A 25,691-nucleotide genomic window follows, 5' to 3' on the forward strand; every position below is an offset into this window, starting at 1 on the left:
CCTCACCAAAGTTTGTAAGAAATTCAAAACTCTCAAAGATTCTGTATTCTGGAGTAATTTGAAATGGCCGTGGCAAAATGGCTCAACAGCCCCATCTAACGAAAAGCCCCTCAGTTAGCATTACACATGTGTATCATGAGCACACGCACAAAAAAAGTCTGGAGGTGCATTGTGACAAATACAACAGGAAGCCCGCCATCTTGGATTTAGTGGCCATTTTCCACATTTTCCACATTTGGTGTGACCGTGGCGTCAAAGTCAAAACACAAGGTTGTGTATCTCGGACATATTTGATCCAATCTACTCCAAACTACACAAGTAAGACAAAAGTCCCGGAATCATGACTTAAAATCACAACGCCCCCTGGTGGCAACAGGAAATGTATTTTTGCATGACTTACACTTGGATGTTGTCCTCCTCATCCACTGACCTCCACCATGTCAAACTGTGTCAAGAGGATGTAATACAACATAGCCCTAGTGTTATATTTACATTTCAACTTAAAAAAAGGTCAAAACTCTGTTTCTGTTTTATAGATTTTATTATTTTTATCACAATATTAAAATCAGGTCATACACTAGGCTGCTGATGAATAAACACTTTTACAGACAGAATTATTTTGGCTTCATCACATCAAACAGACAAATTTTCATATATGTTGGATTATTTCATAAGTGAACAGACTTTATGTGATTATACATGAATCATGTCTCATGTGTGAGTTTTAATAAAGTTTGTTGAATGTGAGTAATCATCAGCTGTTATTGATAAATGTGTTTTTATGTAGATCTTCATCAGTTTGCTCGACTTCATGGATCCACACAAAATCCAAATGATAGAAAACGTTTTCCATGAAAATAAAAAACAAACCGAAGATAAAGATCAGAAAATAATGAAACATTTTTACACACGTGGAAAAGTTGACAGTAGAAATAAAAAATGAGTCAGAAGTAAAAGGAGAAATAAACAAAGTTTTAGAATAACGAGTTTAATATTTAGATTCAGCAGATTTCTCTTAGTAGAAATAAACATGATAAATAAAATCTTTACCTCTAACTGCTCTGATCCAACTTCACAGAGACATTCACAGGCAACAGCTTCAAGGGATCTATATCGCTAAAGTATGGAAACATCTTCTCAGTGAAAGTGTGTGTGAAGGTTTGAATGTGTGTGTTAGTATCAGGATCAGAGAACGACAGTTCTCCTCTGTCACAGTCCAGTTTCACTCTGATCTTCTGGATCTTCTGCACAGAGGGAACAAATGATGCTGATAGTGACAGTGATTTATGTCTATAGAAAAAATGTATAACAACTCTAGACAGTTTGCTTCTCTTCCTCTGGACAGACTCTTCTCTCACACCCAGTGTCCAGTGTGTACTGTCTCCAACCAGGACGTCCCAGCTGTGAGTCCCTGAGTTAAAACCCTCAGATCCCAGGACTGAGACTTGTTCATCAATCCTCTCTGGATTGTCAGGAAGCTTCTGTTTCTCTCCTCGTCTCAAACTGGTCAGATCTTCAGACAGGACGAGTTCTGGATGAGCAGAGTTTGGGTCCAGAACCACAGGACTGTAGGAGACCACGTCCTTCATCTTGTTCCAGATGTTGAAGCTCAGGTTGCCCAGATGTTTGGCCTCGTGTATCAGAGCTCCTGAGGCCAGCTGTGGATCATCCAGCAGGGGGCGCTGCTGGACTCGTTCCACTGCAGTCTTGTATTTGAGCAGGAACGAGACGTCTTCAGCTCTCAGCTCGTCCTCTGTGGTTCTGATTGTGTCTGAAAGAGACGTTATGTCTCTGCTCAGAGACTCAATCTTCTCCTTCATCATCAGAATCTTCTCATCCTCTTCCTCCCTCAGTGCAGCCATCCTGGCCTCCTCTTCCTCCTCCAGAAACTGATGAAGCTTTTTAAACTGATTCTTGATCTGCGTCTCTGTGAGTCCGGCCTGGACCTTAATGTGTTCTGCTGTTTGTTCACACTTTACTTTAACACGTTCAAAACTCTGTAACTTCTTCTTCAAGGGCTCCAGAGTTTTCTGAAGCTGCTTCTTGTGTTGTTGTGCAGCTTCATCGATGGGTCTGAATGTGTGGCCGGTGTGTTTCTCTGAATCTCTGCAGACGAGACACACTGGCTGCTGATGGTCCAGACAGAAGAGTCTGAGTTTCTCTGAGTGCAGACTGCAGAGAGCATGTGAAGAGCTCTGATCTCTCTCCTGTAAGAAGGTCTCACACAGGTTCTTCAACACCAGGTTACCAGGTGGTTCTGACCTTGAAGATCTTCTCTTACAAAGTGGACACTCTTTGACTTCTTTGTCTCTCCACCAGCTCTTCACACAGTCTTTACAGAAGCTGTGGCTACATGACAGAAGAACAGGATCTCTGAAGACATCTTGGCAGACGGAACAATAGAGATCTTCTTCTAATCTGTAAGCCATTGATTCTCCAGGTGAAGCTGAAAACAGACAGTCAGTCAGTCACAGCTCCACAAACTTCACTGAGGTTCACTTCCTCTCTGAGTCTGGGGGACTCTGTAACGTAACTGCTGAGCTGAAGTCTTTTTAAAGGGAAAGAAGCAAATAAATGGAAACAATGTCAGAAATTAAAAGAGGGTTTTATAAATTCAAATCAGCTCAAGTTTGCTCATTAATTTGTGTGTGAGTGAAGTAAAAAGTATGACATCATCAAATGATTATATATGTCTCACATTTACATAAAACAAAAAGCACACCACTCATTTTAGATGGTTACATTTCAGACACTACCTTTGCCAATTATCTTTATTGCTTTTATAATCATTTTAACAATCGTTTGTTTTTAGAAATGAAATTCATGAACCTAGTCTTAAACTTCAAGAAAATCCACATTTCATTATAAACCCAAACGATGTTGAGCAGACTCTCCGTTCTACAAAGGTGAGCCCCTACTTGACCAGATCTATTGGTCTGTATGTAATGATAGTGATGGTGCCACCTACTGGCAACAAGAAGTAAGCTTTGTTTTCCAACTATAATACGATTTACATAAAATGTTCCTGTGTGATCTGCGATTGATAGCCTGGTAGGTAATGAGCAATTAGGAGGCAAGGGTCGAGGTCTCATGACGGACACAGGAAGTGAAGTGTTTATTCTTCCCTTAGTGCGCAACACCCCCCCCCCACCCCCCCCCCCCCCATCGCTGTCTCCACCAATCACAACAGGTCCTGAGTTGCGTGGGCTCGGGCCCGTTCAGTGCTACAACGTGGCCCTAGTGTTAAATTTACATTTCAACTTAAAAAAGGTCAAAACTCTGTTTCTGTTTTATAGATTTTATTATTTTTATCACAATATTAAAATCAGGTCATTCACTATAGGCTGCTGATGAATAAACACTTTTACAGACAGAATTATTTTGGCTTCATCACATCAAACAGACAAATTTTCATATATGTTGGATTATTTCATATGTGAACAGACTTTATGTGATTAAACATGAATCATGTCTCATGTGTGAGTTTTAATAAAGTTTGTTGAATGTGAACAATGATCAGCTGTTATTGATAAATGTGTTTTTATGTGGATCTTCATCAGTTTGCTCGACTTCATGGATCCACACAAAATCCAAATGATAGAAAACGTTTTCCATGAAAATAAAAAACAAACCAAAGATAAAGATCAGAAGATAAAGAAATATTTTTACACACGTGGAAAAGTCGACGGTAGAAATAAAAAATGAGTGAGAAGTAAAAGGAGAAATAAACAAAGCTTTAGAATAACAAGTTTAATATTTAAATTCAGCAGATTTCTCTTAGTAGAAATAAACATGATGAATAAAATCGTTATCTCTAACTGCTCTGATCCAACTTCACAGAGACATTCACAGGCAACAGCTTCAAGGGATCTATATCGCTAAAGAATGGAAACATCTTCTCAGTGAAAGTGTGTGTTAAGGTTTGAATGTGTGTGTTAGTATCAGGATCAGAGAACGACAGTTCTCCTCTGTCACAGTCCAGTTTCACTCTGATCCTCTGGATCTTCTGCACAGAGAGAAATGATGATGCTGATAGTGACAATCCTGAGTATCTCAATTGATAAGAGAGTTGTCCAAAAATTCCAGTCGGTTTGCTTCCCTTCCTCTTGACAGACTCTGCTCTCACACCCAGTGTCCAGTGTGTACTGTCTCCAACCAGGACGTCCCAGCTGTGAGTCCCTGAGTTAAAACCCTCAGATCCCAGGACTGAGATGTATTCATCATTCCTCTCTGGATTGTCAGGAAGCTTCTGTTTCTCTCCTCGTCTCAAACTGGTCAGATCTTCAGACAGGACGAGTTCTGGATGAGCAGAGTTTGGGTCCAGAACCACAGGAGTGTAGGAGACAAGATCCTTCATCTTGTTCCAGATGTTGAAGCTCAGGTTGCCCAGATGTTTGGCCTCGTGTATCAGAGCTCCTAAGTCCAGCTGTGGATCATCCAGCAGGGGGCGCTGCTGGACTCGTTCCACTGCAGCCTTGTAGCTGAGCAGGAACGAGAAGTCTTCAGCTCTCAGCTCGTCCTCTGTGGTTCTGATTGTGTCTGAAAGAGTCGTTATGTCTCTGCTCAGAGACTCAATCTTCTCCTTCATCATCCGACTCTTCTGCCATTCTTCCTCCCTCAGTGCAGCCATCCTGGCCTCCTCTTCCTCCTCCAGAAACTGATGAAGCTTTTTAAACTGCTCCTTGATCTGTGTCTCTGTGCGTCCTGCCTGGACCTTAATGTGTTCTGCTGTTTGTTCACACTTTACTTTAACACGTTCAAAACTCTGTAACTTCTTCTTCAAGGGCTCCAGAGTTTCCTGAAGCTGCTTCTTGTGTTGTTGTGCAGCTTCATCGATGGGTCTGATTGTGTGGCCGGTGTGTTTCTCTGAATCTCTGCAGACGAGACACACTGGCTGCTGATGGTCCAGACAGAAGAGTCTGAGTTTCTCTGAGTGCAGACTGCAGAGAGCAGGTGAAGAGCTCTGATCTCTCTCCTGTAAGAAGGTCTCACACAGGTTCTTCAACACCAGGTTACAAGGTGGTTCCATCATTGAAGATCTTCTCTTACAAAGTGGACACACTTTTACTTCTTTGTCTTTCCACCAGCTCTTCACACAGTCTTTACAGAAGCTGTGGCTACATGACAGAACAACAGGATCTCTGAAGACATCTTGGCAGACAGCACAGCAGAGATCCTCTTCTAATCTGGAAGCCATTGAGTCTCCAGGTGAAGCTGAAAACAGACAGTCAGTCAGTCACAGCTCCACAAACTTGTTGGGATTTTAAATCTATGTTTTTCTGTGTGTGTGTGTGTCTGTGAAGATGTTAATACAACATAACTCTTAACAGATGCAGGAGGGTAGGGGCAGGAGCAGATTGGCCTTCACACAATAACTTATAATAACCTTGGCTGCTTGGTGTTAATCTTGAAGTTAGTTAGAGTGTGTGTGTGTGTGTGTGTGTGTGTGTGTGTGTGTGTGTGTGTGTGTGTGTGTGTGTGTGTGTGTGTGTGTGTGTGCGCGTCACAGCGCTGGTCAGTCTCACACCTGTCTTGATAAGAGGTCTGATAAGAGTGGCTGTCTGTTGTGGGAACTGTGACTCTGTGGCAGACGATACACTGTACATTAACTTGTTCTTAACCAACTTTTACTGTATTAAAGCAGAACTCCTTTAGCTTTAGTCAACATCACACAGAGTTCAAGCAGCTGCCCAAGGTTCTGACGGGCAGATAGAAAGGCGTTGTGTTGTTTGGAAGATGCGCATGTTTACACAAACAGAACATACAGCTGAGAGAGCAGGAACACAATATTCTTTACTCCAATGAACAACAACACCGACCCACAAGGTGTCAAGACTTGTTTATGTGAAGATTTGCCCAGCAACTATCAGAGGAGGAGCGAGACTGGGAGCGGCTCCTCATCCCTTTCTGATCCCCCCCCCCCCCCTTGTTATTGACCAATCCTGTTCTACCTACTGTTATAAATACTTTACTGCCTGGTGCTGCTAGAGGCCTGGGGCTGTGCTTTGGGTGCCCATTGCTTTGCTGTAACTTTTTCTACCTTTTCATTGCTACTTAATAAATGCTTAATAAACCTGCTCTTCTGATATTTGGGATAAAAGAACACAACAAACTTCACTGAGGTTCACTTCCCCTCTGAGTCGAGGTGTGTGTTAAACTCACGGTCAGTGTGTGGAGCGTCGGGAAGGTGTTAGCTTCACTCTACACTCCTGTAGCTGGACTCAGGACGTTTGGTTTGGTTCAGTTTGGTTTGGAAGGTGAATGTGATCGTCTGGTTTTCAGCCTGAGTCTCAGAGTCCAGAGGTCGTTCTGTTAGCGTGAAAGTGAAAGTTAAATATTATCAGGGAGGGGGAGGGGGGGAGTCTGACGTAACTGCAGAGCTGAAGTCTTATTAAAGGGAAAGAAGCAAACAAATGGAAACAATGTCAGAAAATAAAAAGTTAAATAAATTCAAATCAGCTCAAGTTTGCTCATTAATTTGTGTGTGAGTGAAGTAAAAAGTATGACAGCATCAAATGATTATATATTTGACATTTACATAAAACTAAAAGCACACAACTCACTTTAGATTAGGGGTTTTCAACCAGGGGTCCGCGACGGCATTGCAGGGGGGTCCGTGAAATTAACTTTGGTATTTCAACACATTTCCAGATTACTCTTGAATATCGTGAAAAATATCTAAAATAAGAAAAATATGTCTAAAATAATATAAAGGTGATGAGGGGAACCTTGAAACCGGCTTGGGGCTCGAAACTGCCAGTAGTTTCCCCCTGTACATGTGTGTTAAAGGTAGATGTAGAAGAGCGGTTGAGCTAGGTAGAAAAACTCTCAGGAGGTGTTGGAGATGTAGTTTGTGTGATGGGAATTTTTATTTTCCCAAAAAGAAGGCCCAAAAGGGCAGAATTAATAATGGAAATATTACATAAAAACAAAGAGCGAAAAACAAATACTTTTTAATGAGAAAAATAAATTGACAATTAATTGCAATAACAGTCAACTTTACCACGTTCGCTGGTTGAGAAACAATTTCTTAGGAGAGTTATAACACTTACATCTATCCAGTAGCAGTTCTCCCAACAGAATAAATAAACAAGCTTAAATCGGGCCTAAGCACGCCCCTACAATTGGCACAAACCATGATTGTTATTGATCACCGTTATTTTAACGTTCTCTCAACATGTCAGCTACATGTCTGTACATCTAAGTCATGAACGTTATATATTCATGTACATATGGTTCTGAGATGCAGGACAACTACAAACTGCATTTTAATATTGTTTTCAATTCTTAAGCACTGAAAATCAACCATTTTTGTTGTTTTTTACACAGATTTTTCTAGATTTGTTAAGTAGATATATCTAGATTTGTTTGAGGTTTTTAAATAAAACCAACATGGAAAACCAAATGTTAAAACTTGTAGGCACATCAGTGGGTAGCGGATTGCTTTCTAGTCAGAATGGTGGTCCCCCGGACAAAACCAGTTGAAAACCCCTGCTTTAGATGATTTTATTTCAGACACTACCTTTGTTGTTTTACAGCGACGTCTCTGAATACCTCAGCTCCTTCAAAGTAAAGGAATATGATCCGGCTCAAATAAAATTTCACTGAGTGGCATTAAAAAGGTCAAATAAAGTTTTTGAACGGTTTAAAAATCCTAAAAAACACCTGTGAGTGTCAGCGAGGTCGTGAGTGTGTGAGTCATCGTCTCCCGGCTGCAGCAGCATGTGAAATAACTCACTGAAATGATCCTGAAGTGACAACACATGATAACAGAGGGGACAAATTACAGCTCTGAGTGTGTATGTGTGTCTGTGTGTTTGTGTACGCCCCACCCTGACCTAAATTGCACCCTGAGGATGATGGGTAATCGCTGGGGACGTCCACCCACAGACTGTGACTCAGCTCTGAATCTGATTCTGATTCTGCAGGGACACATGACAGCATTTACAAGATGAGACAAAAATATAGAAAATTATCTTCTCGACATGAACTGATATTTAATAATAAGAAAACGTGAGAGTGGGACGGGTCGGTCCAGAAGTTCTCCGAGATTTTACTAGAGTAAAAGTTGCAGCATCTTGAAGAAATACTTGAATGTTGGATTACTGATGCAGCACGAGAAAGTACATGTATGTCAAACATGAACCTGTTGGATGTTCAATACCTGATTTATTGTACTTCCAGCACAAGTTCACCTTCTAAAATGAAAAGATGAAGAAACTGGAGTTTTCCAGACTCGTGTGAAGTCACCGTGACCTTTGACCTTTGTCCAACTGCAATCTAATCAGTTGGTCTTTGAGTCCACTCGTCAATATTTGAAGAGATTCCTGAAACATGAAGTTCAAGAGGCCACTGTGACCTTTGACCTCCCATATCTAACCAGTTGATCCTTGAGTCCAAGTGAATGTTTGACATTTGAAAATATTCTTGAGAAATCACGTTCACACAAAAATTCCATCGGCAGGTTTCGACTGTTTTAAATCTTCAAAGTTCAAGAAGAAACTTACAATTTTAATTTTCCGCTTAACAATAAAAGATGTAAACAGGAAACAGGATCAGTTCCAGCAGTGGACACAGAGAAGAAAACCACCAGAAGTGATGAATCAGTTGTAATTATTATTATTGATCCCACAGTGAACGTGAAAAGATGAAGAACAACACATTTCTACATTCTGTTGGTTGTCGTCGTTTCTCCAGTCAATCGTCCAATCAGGCTTCAGATCCTCGAACCTCAGGAAGTTCACAGAGTTTCCTCCTTTAAAGCTTTTCTACAAAAATACGATCGATCAAGTCGTCAGATCATTAAATCAATAAAAATACAATCAGGATATGTTCACATACATTTTATATTTAGATTTTGGGTACTCCCAGGAATGAAGCATTGATAGATACACAACTGAGGGTTCAATCAATCAATCAATCAATCAATCAATCAATCAAATGATTATCAGAAGCTCTCGGACTGATCAGAAGGCAACTTTCATAACAATAAAATAAAACACTTGAAAAAGCTGCAAAAAAAACATCCAAAAATAAACAGAAACCTTTCCTCTTAAGTGCAACCAGGATCAGAGACTGGACTGCATTTCCCAGCATGCAGCTGGTCTCTGGCAGGCAGCTTCCCAGCAGGGCCGGAGCCGGGGTCACAGAGGTCAAACTGACATTTAATTTCCATAACTGACTCCTGTTGCTTGTAAATTTCACTTTAAACCCGCAGGTATTTAACTATTTTGGTTTTCTGGTTCAACAAATATCAGAAAATCTGAAACAGATCATGTGTCATGGTTTTTTAATCTGTACCAGATCTGCAACAAACAAAATATCTAAATAACAGTTTTAATAAATATCATTTCATTCGAACTCTATTCTACTTTAGAGAAAAACATATTTTCATATTTTGATGTACTCCATTTCATTTTCTTAAGTTGCAACTTTCGCTAAAACCTTCAGATCTTTAATTCTTTTGAATAGTTTTATAGGTTTTTGACTTTATACATATTGACATAAAAAAACATCAGAAACAGACTTGAAACACTTTTTTTGAAAATGAAAAGTATGGTTGAATCGAATAACCGACAAAAATGACTTGGCCACCGTTTTGATATTGTATTTATTGTTATATTAAGACAATTTTAAAGCAAAAAATGTTGAAAGTTTTAAGGTGATTTTATGATTATTAACTGAAGATCAGACAAATAGTTTGAACATTTGAAGATGACACCTTTGGCTCTCTGGTGGTGGTCTGGCATTTTTTATTAATTTCTCTTATTTTACACACTAAATGATTTTAAGGAATAAAAAAATGTGTTCATATTAATCCGATAGAAAACAATGACTCAGCAACTCTACTCAAACTCCTGCTAATGTGATTTAACCACAGAGTCGATCCAGTGACCGATGTCCTGACCCTGGTGCTTCATGGGATCCACGGCCCAGTTCTCCTGCTCTAACTGGTCCCAACGCCAAGTCCACGCCCCAGTAGCAACTTGTAGAGGCAACGGATCAGATCTACAGTCCAGAGCATTAAACTGTGCATGTGAACTGAGAGGAGATCAGTTTTAAACAACTTGTTTGGGAACAGGATCCAAATAGAACCAGCTACTGGAGCCAAACCAAACTCTGCAGATAAATAATGTTTTTAATGAAAAGTTAAAAGTCTAAGTTTAACAGAACCTCAGTGAGAGAAGATGCAGTCACATGTTTTAACATGTTTATTTAACATGGCAGATCTCATAAGCTTATTGTTAATTTGGATTTTTCAAACAGGAAAGGGATTTTTTTTTTTTGTATATGCAAACTCCAGGCATCAGAATCTGGATCGGGAAGAAACCAGATCTATAGATCTTGTGCTAAAACAGACTGCTTCCTGTTATTGTTCATCATCAGCCTCACACATTGTATGTGGGTCAGACTTTAGTTATTAAACTGAGATCTAAAATGTTCTGTTGTAGCAGAGTGTTCGATCTGCTCTTTAAACACGTCTGCTCTTAAGACATCACAGATCTGAACTCTACTTTTTTCTTTATTCTAAGAGCCACTGTTTTCTTGTTGCCTCTAAAAGTTGCGAACAAACCGGAGCGTCTCTTTTCTTCTTATGATTACAACCGTTCCACATGTCAACCAGAGAATCACTTACACAGTAAACCAGACATTTGCCCGCAGTAACATTTTTAATCCTTTTCCACATATAGTGGCACCGTCTGTCGTCCCGGAGCCAGAAACTGCTGCCACTCAAACGGGAGGAAGTCAGGAAATCAAGTTCAAGTCCCCCCCCCCCCCCCCCGTGTTCCCTCAGCTTTCTTTGTTCTGATGTATTTTCAGTCTACAGACACAGTAGTTGATGTTTTATTCAGGGAGAGTCTGGTCCTGTGTTCATCTCTTTGAGACGAATGAAACAATCTACGACAAATTAAAGCAAATTAAAAGCTCCACACGCTGCGGTTCAACCACGTGACACAGTGGAGCTACTGGACTGGTGACTAAACCCCACCCTCCTACTGGGAGGAGGAGGAGGAGGAGGCAACAGGCGAATCAAACGCACAAGGGACTGAAAAGGATCTGAGACACTAACAGCTTCATTTTGGGCCAATTAACAAGCCGCAGAACGGTCACCTGACCAGGAGGTGAGCGCTAACTAAAACAATCAGCTCTTGCGGCGGGACTGGGTCAAACAAAAAACTTTATGCACAATCAAAATGCAAACAAAAAGCAGAAAAAAGCAGAAAGACGGTTGCAACAGCAACAGGAAAAGACATCAACGTCTGAAAATGTTTTAAAACAGAAATCTAAAACGTTCTTAAAGGGAAGAAAATAAAACACGATACACGTCAAGTACCAGCGATTAGTCAGTGTGTTTGCAAAGTCTGTGCCAACACCCTCAGGTGCCTCTTGTGGGCGTTGAACCCATCAAACGTAACGTTAACCCCCTGGGAAGCAAAACAGTCCTTCACTCAGCCTCATTTGTGATTGGCTGGGGCCGGCAGAAGAGGGGCGGAGCGATCGTTGGTGAGGGTCCTTTTGAGCTTTACTCCTCTCATGAGGGTCAGCATGTCTCGCCCCCCTCCCCCTCCACCGTCCTGGGTCAGCGGCTCCGGGTTCTGATCCTGGCTGGAGGGCGGAGGAGAATGGGGCTGGGGGTGAGTGCTGTGGTCCGGCCAGGAGAGGTCTGCCTGGGGGGAGGAGGGCTGGGCCTGGGCCTGGTGCAGCTGCTGGAACAGCTTCTGTTTCTGCAGCTGGTTCTGCTGCTGAAGCTGCTGCTGCTCCTCATATTGATCCTGTTGCTGCTGCTGAAGCAGAGACTGCTGAAGATGGAACTGCTGCTGCTGAAGCTGCTCCTGCTGCTGATATTGATCCTGTTGCTGAAGCAGAGCTTGCTGCTGCTGGACCTGCTGCTGAAGCTGCTGAAGCTTCTGAAGCTGCTCCTGCTTCTGATCCTGCTGCTGAAGCGGCTCCTGCTTCTGATATGGATCCTGTTGATGCTGCGGATGCTGGAACTGCTGCTGCTGAAGTTGCTGCTGCTGAAGTTGCAGCTGATAATATTGCTGCTGCTGCTGAATCTGGAGTTGCTGGTTGTGCGGATGCGGATGCAGTTGCTGCTGGTACTGTCTCTGTTGCTGCTGCCTGGTGTTGCTGCCCTCTGCTGGCAGGGAAGGTACAGTGGGACCAGGCACTGGGATGGGCATGTGGCCTGGGACCAGCTGGTAGTACGGGGAGGAGGAGGAGGGCGGTAAGGCGCTGAGGCTCTGCGTGGACATGCAGAGTTTGTTGTGACCTAAGCCTCCCGGTCCTACAGGAGGGGGCGCTATGAAAACATTGTCCTCGCTACCCCCGCTTCCTCCGACAGCTTTCATGGGGACCTTGGGAGTGCTGATGGGGATGGGCACCCCCCCGCTGATTGTCCCCCTGCGATACGTGGGCTTGGACGACGGTTTGCGCCTGATGGTCGCCGTGTGGGACGGCAGCTGGCGGACAGACCCGCCCATCAACTCGGGGTCGGCCAACAGGCTGACGGTGGAGGCGGGGCGTTTGGACTGAGCGAACTTCCTGTACTGTAAACCCAGGTCAGAGTTCCTCGGCATGGTGGAGGACCTGTCGAAGTCGGACTGGCTGTTCCCGTGGGACAGGTGGTGTAAGGAGATGGAGTCGGTGTCTCCGTGGAGAGAGATGCACTCGTAGTCGACTGCAGAGGAAGAGGAAGACGAGCACATTAGTCATCGGAGTCAAACAGGACTCTGGATTATTTCTGGATTGTCTCGATGACGGACAGACAACAGCAGGAACTCATAATTACATCAGTGACTCAATGTCTCTGTGACATGCAACTCGATTACTGTAAAACCACGCACACACATATTCAACATAATGTTCTGAAGAATACAATTAAAAACAGACACAGACGTCACGTTAAGAGGATAAAACGTAAAACTGTCCGGCTGCTTAATAGGTCAAACCCACACATGTTGGTCTTTCTATAGTTGTGAGGACACTTATTGACATAATCAGACGCACACTATTTGTCCTCAGCCAAAAAATGATCCTAACAACCACAGAGACATTCAGGGGGTAACATGTCCCTCTCGTGGACATTACATGGACAGGCCATCACTTCCTTTTAACCACTGATATAAAAATAAGCTTGTTCCCAACTGGGGACACAACTTTTTGACAAGTGCCGGTCTTAACTGGTCTTCAGTCTAAAATTAGCTTATTTAGACAGACACACACACACACCTTAATAATTACTACTAATGACTATGACTAATATCTCAGAAAGGAAAAAGAGGAGGCATGCCACGAGGAGAACAAGATCCGAGTGCAGGGATTTCCACCTTTCCTTAAAACGTCCAAATACACACATTTTAGTACAAATAAGTATTGTATTTTATAGGTAGATATTAGAATTAAATGATCATGATAAGCGTTAAAATACTTCTTTCATGATTTGGCTGCTATTTCAAAGACGCTCTAATTGATCTCTGCAGTTTCAGCAGAGCACAAATAATTTTAAGTTGTAAAAAATGAAAACTCAAAGGGTTCAATAGAGCGGATGTGGAGGACATGCAGTCAGACCCTAGCTCGGAGACACGCAGGCGAGAAGGCAGACAGACAGACAGATGAAGGGACAGGTAGACAGAGACCTACCATAGAGGGGAGGATCTCTCTTTACAGCTGGAAGACAAGGAAGGAAGTTTAACCGAGAAAACCAGAGAGGAACTGACACACAGAGGCTTCATCCAAACAAAAACAGGAAATACGAGTGCAACAACAGAGGAGAGCCGACGTACTGTGTGAGTGGATGGTGTCCTCGGAGCAGGACGGGGTGGTGGTCTGGGTGCTGTAGCCGCTGGAGCAGTGCAGAGAGTCCCGGCTGCTCCTCGGGGCGTCCGAATTCAACGCACCCAGGGTCAACGCCAGCTGATCCCGGGCCGAGCAAGACTGAGAGAACGAGATGGGTTTTATTTTATTAGTTTGTAATTAAAGCTTTTCATTTACACTTTTCTTAAATATGACAGATTCTATTCGGAGAAAGAAGCAAAGAAGGAGGAGAAGAAAAGGAGACGTGAAAACAAGGAGGAGGGAGTAAGTGAAAGGAAAGGAAACAAGGGGCAGAGGAGAAAGGAGCAAGGAGGTGAAACAAGGACAGAAGGAGATGAGGAGGACTTGAATATAGAGAGGAAAGAAACAGATGAGGGTAAGAGTGAAAACAAGGAGAGGAGGAGATGAGACCAGAGGACGAAAGGAAACAAGGAGAGGAGATCAAAGGTTTTCTTCTTCTCTGATTTCTAAATCAGGTGTATGAACTTATCTCTAGTGAAACAGGAGCTCCAGCATCGTTTTGGCAATTCCCAAAACCTAAAGACACTTCTTATAATCTCCTAACGTTTACTTTCTCACACCATTAACACCACTTCAGTGAGTGTGTGAGTCTGTGTGTGTGTGAGTGTGTGTGTTTTACCCTCCCAGATGCAGACATGGCTCGTGTTCTCTCTCCATAGACGCTGTGTGGTGGAGCCAACAGCCCGTTCTCCGGGCCTCTACTTCCCCCAGCAGCCAGCTGATTGTTGGATCCCAGTGTGTCCTGTAATAAAGAAACCAGTCAGTCAGTGAATCAACACAAACAGTCGGTGCAGACACTCAGGTCAAGAGTCTAATAACACGGAGGCTTTACAGACGTCCCTCATCCAGTATCAGGTGGCTGATTATTGTTTTTTGAATAACAGGTACAAAGAGGTTAGCAGGTAAATTATCTTTAATTAATAAATCTATTCAAACTTTAATCTCTTTGCATCCCATGAAACAAATAAATACGATCTATTGGGTTTTGGAGATAATTCTTCAGTAGGAAAAATCATTGCTTCTCATTATTGTTTTATACAAATAAACAGAAAATACCATTCAATTATCATTTAAAATCCTTGACTCACAACAATATTAATGTGGATTTTGAATTATTGAGTTGGATCGAAAAATAAACTCTTCAATTTAAAAGCACAATCAGATTTCCATCTTCAAATAAACACATTTACTATCTCGGTTTGAAAAGGTAAAGGAAACATTCAGTAATCACATGACCACTGACTAGACGCCACGACACCAACATGACACCAACATGACATCACTGTAAAGGAGCACTACACCAAATCTCCACCACACAGAGGGTAACAGGAGAGGGCGATGTGACGAGGTATCTGGAGGTGGAGGCTGGGTCAGGTGGGCAGGGGAAGATGAGGTGAACGCAAACAGGAAGTTGAATGTAGTGATGAGGTAAAATAAAAAATAAAAACTGGCGGCTACAGGTTTAAAACCTGAGACTTTGTCAAAGAGTGATGGGTACAGACGGTAGAATAAAACATTTAAAGAGGTAAATTACCATTAATACATGTGCACTCACCGACAGCACCAATCACTGTACATGCACACAAACGTTCTGTGGAATGACTTCAAGGTCGAGGTTTGAAATAACAACACTGGATGAAGCTGGTGCTGGATCAGAACTAAACGTGGTTCAATCTCAGACATTTGGAATGGATGAAACAAAAAGTGGAATCAGAGGACGAGATCAAATCTCTTCTCGTGTGAGCGGCTGGAAAACACCAGGGAACAGCTGGAGATGAGGTGAGGTGGAGGAAGATTCACACACAACACGGCAAGGACACAGGACGGCACTCCGGGTCGGGGGGGTTGTAATAGTTGTAGTTTTTTTTCTCACTGTGGTCAAATCCCTGCGGCTAACGCGGCTCAGTGTGGGCTGATGGCCATGGCCAGCAGGGTAACCATATCGACCCCGGCTGCCCTGACGGCCGAGGTGAGAAGGGGAGTTCCCTTCGCTGAGGGACCGCCCACTTTCATCGCAGCCAATCCGCAGATAGGGGGAGGAGCATCGCTACACACAGGAGAGGATTAGAGCATTGTGTGTGTGTGTACAGAAAACTGTGAGTCCCTTATGAGGACTTTCACCTTTAACATCTCCCTGCACTGGAACTGGGGCTGAACCAATGAAAGAGCTAAAAAGAACATTTCAGTTTGTGGTGTTCGTTTACTGTAACTTTGAGATACTCACAAGGTCAGATACTGAACTGTAAATCAGTATATGGAGTGAGTGAGTGTGTGTGAGAGTGTGAGTGTGTGTGTGTGTTACCTGGATGTGTACTCCATCCACAGCACAGCTGATGGAGTCCAGTGAGGGAACGTGTCTCACAGATCCAGACTGGTAGTTACTGAAAACACACAAACATGAAACTTAATGAATTGACAGAAGCGCTGCAACAATTGGTCAGTTCCTCAATCGGTGACTGTTGTGATTATATTGTGTAATCTTTCAACATTTCATAGATCAACCAAAAGCCAAAAAGGAGCAATGATGGCAGAATTATAAAAAGTAAAAAAATCTTTAGCTGCAGCTGTGAGTGATGGAGATGAAAAGTTAAGTGATGATCAGATGAAAATACAGCCAGACACTGAGATGTCAATCAAATAAGAAGAAAGGGTCTAAAACATATACGTCATAAGTGTTTTCAGTTTTTCATGACTGTCTTCATTCATTCTGTTTGCTTTCAAATTACTATTGTGAGATGTTTTTTGTTTTAAACTATATTTCCTTAATCTTCCTTTGCATTAGTCTGTCATTGTTTTAGTTTATATTTGTGTGTGTGTGTGTGTGTTACCTGCTGATGCTGCTCTTCCTGGACAGTGTGCCACTGGGAGAAGCAGGAGGTGTCTGGTAGCTGTAGTTGAAGTCAGAACCTTTCAGGTCTGAGATGACCTGCTCGCTGGCTGGAGGAAGTTTGTTGGGCTCAGCTGTCAGGTTCATCAGATCTCCAAGGATGGTCTGGAGGTGGGTCACCTCACCCAGCATGTTGATCTCGTGGTCCTACAAACACACACACAATGATGTTGATGACAGTTGTGTTAAAGGCGTCAAAGGCTGCCTCAGACTTGTATTGGTGGATTTGAATCAACACACAGACACAAAGACACACACAGACACACACAGGACTGACCAGGACAGGTTTCAGCATGGTGACAAAGTTGCAGTAGCGCGCCCTCTCCTCTATCAGCGCCCTGCACACGGCTCGCTTCTCCGTTTCCTCCAGGACAGCGTAACGCACGTTGACGTCCTGCAGAGCGCAGTCCAGCTGTCCCCGCGCCTGGTCCTTCCCTACAGAAACAACACACAAGAGGAACTGATGTTAGGAAACTGACCGGGGGGCTGAATTGAAAACCAGCGAGTTGCATGTCCCTGAACTTCAAGATTCAGGAAGCGAGTGAGGTAGATGTTACTGTACTCTTCTATGATTGATAGAACAGACAAAATATGTAGGATTTTTGTTTTCCTATACATACATACATGCAATACATATACAATAGTGTCATTCATCATCAATACACAGACTCAGACTGCGACACTGAGTTTCTACCACCAGGGGTCAGATGAACTCCTCATGTGACAGCAGCATCAGCTGTTTGTCCCACATGTGCTGTCTGACCTCGTGTCTGAGTCTGAAGCATTTCTGTGATTTAACGCCAAATCTCCTGCATATTCATATCTCGTTAATAATTTAAATATAAGGAAAACTACCAGAGAAGGGAAAGTAGGAAAGAAAGTTTGAATTTAGGAAAGAGAAGCAGAGATGAGACATTTTTCCAGCTCTGATGTGATTTACTACATTGTTTACTGGACTGGTGGGATCCTGTCCTGAAACCCAGTTCACCGCTTCCTAAAACCTCCAGACTTTCTTAGACAGAAACCACTTTCACAAAAACCAACCAGAGGACACTTCTGATCTGTAGACAGAAGGTATGTTGTGGCTCTTTCATCCCAAATTCAGAACAGCCCTCGTGACTCCAGCTGGTCAGAGACAAGTTTAACTATTAGGCATTTTCAGTGTTAAAGACCAAAAACCTTGACTTTAACTAGTGGATTCAATTCTGAGATCAGTGGGATGAAGGTTGGTTGGTAAAGTGGAAGAGAAGCTTGTTCCCTTTGCATCGTTTCCACGGCTTGTGTCGTATTGGAAGCTTCCAGGTGTGAATGTGTGTAACTGTGAACATGTTCCCTGTAAAAGAGCTTTTCTCTCCACAAACATCTTTACACGGCTGAATTTTGACAGAATGTGTCAGGGAAATAATCTGTGTGCCGATATAAAAAATCCTAAAGACATCAAAACTATTATTTTAAAGATCCTTAACTGCTGAACACGACTCTATTCTTTGGAGGCTTCACTTTTCCACATCACACTTGTGAAAGCTGCATATTGAAGCAGGATTGGCTCCCAAACTAGTGATGGCACTAAATCCTGCTTGTGTGTCCACAACTCAAACAGAGATTTAATATAATTCAGGGTTTCAACAAGTTGATACGTTTTTTTTTAAGAGCCTGAATTAAATTTAAAAGGTAGGTTTGATCATTTCTTTCTAAAACAATATTTGTATCTTATTTGTTGACATCCTCTTTACATCCAGGAGGTGTCAACAAATAAAGCTGTCTGACAAAAAAGGGGAAAATCTGGTGTCTGTGGCCCAGACAGGACTTTAGTAATAATCCCATTCTAAACAGACTGGTTGAATACAACAGACTGAGACTCTAAATGTCAGGAATCGTGTTTTCAAACCATCTGAGGAAGCCGAGCTGTACCCGTGCGGTCGAGTGCTGATCCGACCTGAGCCTGGTGGGCGAGAGTCTGCAGGTACAGAGCGGACACACACAGCTCCGACCTGAGGACCACCCAGCGGGGGAAACGCCCACTGAATGTAAAAATAAGTCCAGAGGTGGTGGAGGGTGGGAGTGAGGGAGCAAAGATTTTCCATCAATGCAGAGGAGTTTAAGAACAAAGCACAGAACCAGCTGCAGGGTTTATTTTCTATCATATTCAGTTTAATAATTAAATGAAGGCGTTTGTAATTAATCTTATACTTCACTACATTTACTATAAGGAATACTGTAATTTTTATTTATGTGACCAGCTTATAAAACAAAGCACGTTTAAAGAATTACTAAAATTGTAAGAGTAAAGTTTTGACGCAGAACCACTGATGTTGAAGCCAGAACTTTTATATCACCCCCTAGTGGCTGGCTGTAGTATAAGTCATTCCCTGGCTCCTCCATGTAAGCAGATGGGACTTGGACCAAATAAAAACGTACATGTTAAATAAATGATTCTCAAAGAGGGCTTCAGTCGTTAGTTCTCAACAAGTGGTCGTGTTTCTAATAAGTTTGGTTTTAATTAGTTATTTGATGCTTTAAAAACCGGATGAAACGTCCTGATTGACAGCCGACACTGACTTGTGATTGGTCGAGTGTGTGTATCGGCGGGACCTCGATATCATGGCTCCACCCCCTGGTTGCTACTGTGCAGATTCTGGCTTCAAATGCAAGATTTGGCCGAAGTGATGTCCACGATATTTTGGCTTCATGTACTGGGCGGACTCACATTAAACATTTGAAATCCCAGATTCCCTGAATTACCAAAACGTTCTCCTGGTTTAAAATTTGAGAAACTTCTCCAGCCACCGTGAGACACACAAATCTGTCTCTGTGAAAGTCACGAGAGCACGGAGCTGAAAAAGCAGCGGCTTCGGACAGTAAATCCTGTTCCAAACAGTGAGAAGCCGTTTCCACACACACACACACAGACACACACTGCAGACGTTGTGTCATAAAGCTCAACCCAAACACAGCCTGTTCACTCAGGTGAGTGAGAGCACAGGGAGGACAGAGGGTTATTTCCACGTCGGGAACAGAAGCTCAGTGTCAGCGAGCTGTGGGTTTGCCGGACGTGGGGCCGGTGTGGAAACACAGACGCGCTGTCAGACTGTTTCTTCAAGGCTCTGCCCCCCCCCCCCCCCCCCCCTCGCTCCCCCCCACGAAAACACAGGGACCTGAAGTCAGAAGCTCTGTCCTGCCCGGACTCAACTCCCTCACTCTGTAGAAGGTGAAACACAGTTCACATGCAGCAGTTTCTCACCAGCTTCTCTTAAAACCACCTCGTGTTTGTTTCTAAACAGGATCTCCAGCTTTTCCTGTCATTATTTGGACGTTACCTTAATTATCACGCTCTGACTTGGAGACTGGGATCAGGGGGCGATTATGTCGGCCTTGTTCCCAAAGCTCAGGTGCATCTGACTCTGCAGTCAATCGTACAGAAGCCAACAGACGTGATGAGCAGCGTCAGCCAAAATCCAAGTAACTTAATCCTAATTTAACTCTATTTAATCAGACGAAAGTAACTGGGAGGAATTAGTGTGGCGAGAGGAACCTTTTCCCATCGCTGAGGATTCAGACTGTGCTTCCCTGAGAGTCTGTGAATCAAACAGCAGCGTCTGCCACATCTTCTGGATTTGTTTGGAAGATCATGTTTGTCATTTTCCAGCTCACAGTTCAAAATAATAACTCAAAATAATAACTTGGTCCCAGGTTTTGTATTTATTCCTAATGGGAACATAAAATAAAAGTCTTATCATCTTGTATACAACTGTTCACTCCTTAATCTGCCTCATCAGCAGCTCATTCTCATTCAAATGCTGCTGACACATCCATTAGGAGCCATTTGTTGTCTTAAACTTCGGCCCATTGACCGGACAAGCAGGGTATCGAACCGCTGACCCTCCAATTAGTGGGCGTTCCGCTCTACTTCTTGAGCCAATCATTTATCTATTTCTCTAGAGCTCAATAGTTTAAAATCTATCAAGAACACATCAATGACACAAACTGACGTGTCTTCATCGACACACACGCAGATTGTTTTGGACTCAATCCCACATGAACCCTCCTGATGCAGGAATATTCACTTTAGCACCAAATGAGTCAATGAGTTTATCCGCTGTGGAAAATAGTCCCTAATTCTTCCCATTTGTTGGAAACTAAGTTAATGCAAAAACTAACCAGCACCACGGAACGATCCCGGGTGAGGGAACTGGAACATCTTCACCACAAATCATTTTCCTAATGGTTTAAAACCACCACAGAGCAGGTGCAGATAGACTGGAGGAATGGAGAGTGAAACCAGCAGTTACAACCGCTCATATAGTCGAGGGCCTCCGTAGCTGCATGTTCTGCAGCGATAAACCAGTCTGTTTACATTCCTCTGCACACAGGTACTGTAGCCTCGGGCTGAGTAAAAATGAGGAATCACCGACACTGTTAACGAGCCGCTGAGAGAGGGAGAAGGATGAGGTTTGGTTTGCTGGGTCTGTGGATCCTGTGGATGATGAGGACTGTGGTGATTTTTCCAACATCTGGTTTCAGAGGGAATCTAACAGTCGCTGTGTTCATGACGTGTTCAGCTACAGGGGTTAAGTTATCTGACTGGGACCAGTAAGTTTTGCAGACGATTGAATTCAGATTTGTGAATCAATGAAGACGTTACCTACAGAGCATGTGAAGAAGTAATAGGGACATAAGAGCTACAGCGGCGTTTGGAGGACACCAACAGCCTCTCGCCGTGTTATCCTAACAAACAATCCTAATTTCATAGTTTGTCGTTGGATCTACAACATTTTATGGAAATTGGTGTTTAGGAGTTTGAGTAATTCTGCTGACAAACAGACAAAAGGCAACATGACCTCATTAGCAGAGTTAATTTAAACCAAAACGTGTTCGGCTAAAACAAAGAAAGAACAAGACCGATGACTCAAGTGCAGGGATGGAACCCAGTGGTTCTTTGACCACATCTACCAGTGATGACTTTAAGTGATGATCTACGTTATGTTCCAGATGATCACAAACAGCTGTCACGGTTCGTTTACTTTCTGCTGACGCCTGTGGGTCATCACTGTGACTAACTTCCTCAAATAGCCGAGCTCTCACAGTTTATGTGTTGTGCTACTGTCGCTATAAAGTCTTATTCATGCAGCAGTCTAGACCCTGTGCGTCACACACTGATGATGTCATCAACAGGAGGCCAGGTAGCTGGGTTCAGGTGTTCAACGTGACCCGGCTCTGGCTCTCCGAGGCAGGTCGAGACTCGAGGCAGCTGAATGCAAAAACTGCTTCCAGATTCAAATGAGATCATTTTACAAGTTTCACCTCCTTCGACTGCTCCTCACTCTCGTCTTCACTCCTCCTTTAAAGGAGACATGTGTTTTTCAAGTGTTTCCTTTCCTTCGGTCCAGGGTTATGTGTTGTTTTGAGTTATTGTAGATGTAAAATTTCTGGAACATTGAAAAGCTTAAGATCTGATGACGTCTCGTGTTGGAAACCTCATCAACACATTCCTCTCGGTGTTAATTCCTTGGACATTCTCCTGCTGCATTCTCACATGTGTCCACTTGGACGTTTTCTTGAGTTCACCGATGTCTGAAAGCAGCTCGTGTGTTGATTCCTTCCTCATTCCAGTCTTGTTCTTTTAGTTTCAAAATGAGCTGAAAACACTTGTTAATTCCTCTTTTATATATTGAATGTATTTTGATTAGAGCTTCTTTGTTTAGACTTTGCACAAAACCGTGAGAGTCATTGTGAGATCAGCTTGTTCCTCTTGGTGTCATCCCAGGACAGCGCTTCCTATACATGAACTTATCAAAGCGTGACAGCGTTGGTGTGTCTGGTTTTACATCCCGACAAAAGACGGGATAACCAGCAGCACCTTTACGTCTGCCTTTCATTTGACTCTCCTCGATTCATCCGTCTCTCTCTCTCTCTGTATCTGAGCGGTTGGAGATTCCCTATCTGAAGTGGTTACGCACCACATAATGACAGAGCAGGCACACATGCACACACAGAGAAAATCATATGGGATGATTAGTGAAGGAGCAGATGTTTACGGTTATGGCGTTTTCTCTTTCCATTCCTGTAGATTATATTTTTGCAGCAGTCAACAGAAGGAGAAAGAATTGAAGTGAACTGAGGAAAGAAAGACAGGAAGATTATTTTAGCGCTGCGGCCAAAACCTGAGTTTCCAGGAAATACCCGCATCCAAACAACTGATAAAACTAGAAAGTTAAATCTATTATGTTGTAAGTGAGACTGCGATACCACAACATCATGTGTGTAATATGTGTCTGCACACAAAAAGTTGTAGGTTGAAAATAACCAGACTTTTGTGAAGAGTAGTTTCCTTTTACCAGCAGCAGTTTGGTCCGTCTGTCTGTCCTTACTTATTATATGCAGTACACACACACACACCACTGTACAACAGGGATAATTATACTGTGAGTGTACAGAAACTGTTTTAGTACACTGCAGGAAAAGGTTCTCATGGTTGCGTGTTTGTGAAGTCGTGGCTGTGTCTGTCTTTGCATCTATTTTGTTTTTTGCTTCCTCACCGTCCCACACACAAGTTATAATTCTGCAGATTTGATCCTCACGTATAAAACGTTGCTCACAAAGTTAACACCTGAGCTTCAATGGGACGGACTTAAAAAGAATGTGCAGTAAACATCCATCACAGTTCACAGAGCAATGTTGTGCTCAAACCTTCACTCGTTGTGTTATCGTCTTTCTACAGTTGTCCTGTAGGACGAGGGAGGACTGCTAACGTTCAGATGTCCTCGTCCTCAGGCCGACCTCCAGATATGAGTGTTTTACATCAACTGGATTAATTTACTTGTTTATAGCTTGTTCAACCTCGTCCCATATGTCCTGTCCTGTCAGATTTATGGTGTTGCATCTATATTCCCACATCTCAGAAGATGACTTTACTGAAAACATGATACACAACCAAGCACAAATTCAGATGGTTTGTATCCTGATCCTCTGGATGCTGTGGTTTTTATTCCCTCATGACTTTAATATACTGTGAATTTAAACTTAACATGCTAAAGATCAGGTTGAATGCTTAAAATGTATGATTCTATTTTGAGTAGCTTCATAATAACTAATAGAAGACATGGTAGAAACTTTGAGAACGAGAGATCCAAGTTGTTGAACAAACATTTCAATCAATTTCTGAATTATTTTGTGCTGGTGAACTGAAAGATAGAGAAGAGAGTGAAAAGGAGAAAAGAAGAAGGAGACTGGAGGAAGGAAAAAGAGGCACACAGCAGAAAACATGTTCAGAGATGTTAAGCCCACATCAGACATCTCTGTTTACCATGGGCGGGTCTGAAATGAGACTGTGTGTTAGAGTGTGTGTGTGTGTGTGTGTGTGTGTGTGCGTATGGTCTATTTCTGTGTCTGTGCACTTGTGTGTTGGATTTGTTGAGATGGTGGACTGTGAGGAGATTTGTATAAAGACGTGAAGGTATCATTTTGATTTGTGTGTGTTTGTTTGTGCACGTTTTCAGGCGTTTCCATGCTATGCCATGTAATGATTCAAAGACATGATACATTAAAAATAAGCTTCTGTTGAAAAAAAAAAACTTTTTTATCTAGTTTTTAAATTGAGAAAAGTCAGAGATGTGCCATTTCATCTTCTTCCCTGTCTTGTCAACCCTTCAGATATATTTTCTTACGCCTTCATTTCGTTATCCAAGCAGGAAGCCACTGCTCTTATGAATGAGATTTAAACTCCATTGTTTCCTTGAGGAGAACCCTGTCCCCGTATCTGAAAACATCCTGTTACTCATGTTTGTAAAATGGCTTCATCCTTTTACACTAACGCCACATTAGACAAATCTATATCCAGAGGGAGTGAAGTGTGGAATATTCACCACTAAATGCATGAAACCGATGAATCTATTCTTTCATGGTATCAGGAGGGTGAACTCAGGTTTTGATCTCTGAGGTGCAGATAAAAAGTGTTAAACCAAGAAGTATGAAGTTACCAACTTTCATGTTCAAGAAAACTACATAAAACAAGTTAGGGAGGACGCATGTTCCAGGGGGGTTATTTCTCCCCTCTGGGTGTTGGGTGACAGACAGGAGGCAGAGCATGGCGTAACACAGAGGAGATCTGAAAACACTTATCTCAGCACAGTGAGGACAGGATCAAACACACGCCTTGTGTCTGCTGAGGAGGATTATCTCACTCTGTGGACGGCGGGTTTTATATCCAGCAGGTGGCTTCCTCTTCTGTAGTAAACTAGCTCAGAGTTCTTCAGCTGAGCAGATAATCTACTCTCCTCTTCTTTCTATTTGCTTTTGACTAATACAATAAGTGGAGTGAGGATTTTGTGTTGCGTTGTGCAGAGGACAACCTCGTGAATGTGAGACGAAGCAGAGGTTGGAGGAGATGGACGTTCTTCTTACCCTTTTTCACCTTCTTCTGCAGCTTGATGGTGTCGGACGACTTCTTCTTGATGTCTGCCCGGGCTTTTTTATACTCTTAAATAAAAAGAAAAACGTGCAGAGAGTGAGGAGAGTGTGTTCGTCTGGGCAGGTTTTCTGCGTGAGCACGTGTAAGCATGTTTCATACCTTTGGCGTGATCTTTGTCCAGCTGACTGGCCGCTTTCTTCCACTCCTCCATCTTCATCTCCAGCGGAGTGATGAGACTTTCTGAGAGAGCCCTGAGAGAAAAGATAAAGAGATGAAGAGTCTCAGTCATTAAAGTTAAGCCCTTTGTGTTTAATTAATCCTATAAACCTGAGTAGAATATGAGCTCATTATTCTCTGGCAGGTCGAGTAAGAATTTGATGTCATTCGTTATCCACGTCAAGGAGGTTACATTCCCCCCCTCTTCCCCCGTCTGATTGTTTGTTTGCTTGTAATAAAGATTAAAGTGGAGTCAGGAAGAGCCCGTTAAGTGTTGGTGTGGATCTTTCTTTTCGATGAGATAAGCTGAGACCTTTTTGTTGATTTCTCAGATAACATTTTATG

The 25,691-nt window shown here is 42.7% G+C and overlaps 2 protein-coding genes across 4 annotated transcripts in view; both read right to left on the bottom strand.

Moving 5' to 3' along the window:
- Positions 1–522: 522 nt before the first annotated feature.
- On the bottom strand, positions 523–6,336 carry LOC128446235 (nuclear factor 7, ovary-like). 2 transcript variants are annotated; one of them, XM_053429241.1, is made up of 2 exons: positions 6,163–6,336; positions 523–2,446 (listed from the first exon to the last, which is right to left on the bottom strand). In XM_053429241.1, the coding sequence occupies exon 2, from the start codon at positions 2,427–2,429 to the stop codon at positions 1,053–1,055; it is 1,377 nt and encodes a 458-aa protein (XP_053285216.1). In that variant the 5' UTR covers positions 2,430–2,446; positions 6,163–6,336; the 3' UTR covers positions 523–1,052. The 2 variants fall into 2 exon arrangements, with proteins under 2 accessions (XP_053285216.1, XP_053285209.1); XM_053429234.1 differs by lacking the exon at positions 523–2,446 and adding an exon at positions 3,283–5,214.
- A 2,260-nt stretch (positions 6,337–8,596) lies between these two features.
- mtss1 (MTSS I-BAR domain containing 1) overlaps positions 8,597–25,691 on the bottom strand; it is a 43,402-nt gene continuing 26,307 nt past the window's right edge. Inside the window, exons 5-13 of one of the 2 annotated variants that reach the window (XM_053429253.1) lie at positions 25,290–25,381; positions 25,124–25,198; positions 17,001–17,158; positions 16,665–16,870; positions 16,139–16,217; positions 14,456–14,578; positions 13,785–13,935; positions 13,642–13,668; positions 8,597–12,679 (exon numbers count right to left, since the gene is read on the bottom strand). In XM_053429253.1, coding sequence (XP_053285228.1) covers positions 11,457–12,679; positions 13,642–13,668; positions 13,785–13,935; positions 14,456–14,578; positions 16,139–16,217; positions 16,665–16,870; positions 17,001–17,158; positions 25,124–25,198; positions 25,290–25,381 — 2,134 coding nt within the window. In that variant the 3' untranslated portion in view covers positions 8,597–11,456. The remainder of the gene's footprint in view (positions 12,680–13,641; positions 13,669–13,784; positions 13,936–14,455; positions 14,579–16,138; positions 16,218–16,664; positions 16,871–17,000; positions 17,159–25,123; positions 25,199–25,289; positions 25,382–25,691) is intronic. The other variant, XM_053429262.1, reaches the window with a different exon arrangement.

Source organism: Pleuronectes platessa, chromosome 2 (genome assembly GCF_947347685.1).
Source record: "Pleuronectes platessa chromosome 2, fPlePla1.1, whole genome shotgun sequence".
Lineage (NCBI taxonomy): Eukaryota > Metazoa > Chordata > Actinopteri > Pleuronectiformes > Pleuronectidae > Pleuronectes > Pleuronectes platessa.

Bases quoted from the DNA above. Each gene is read 5' to 3' on its own strand.
- LOC128446235 (XM_053429234.1), bottom strand. From the start codon at position 5,197: ATGGCTTCCAGATTAGAAGAGGATCTCTGCTGTGCTGTCTGCCAAGAT.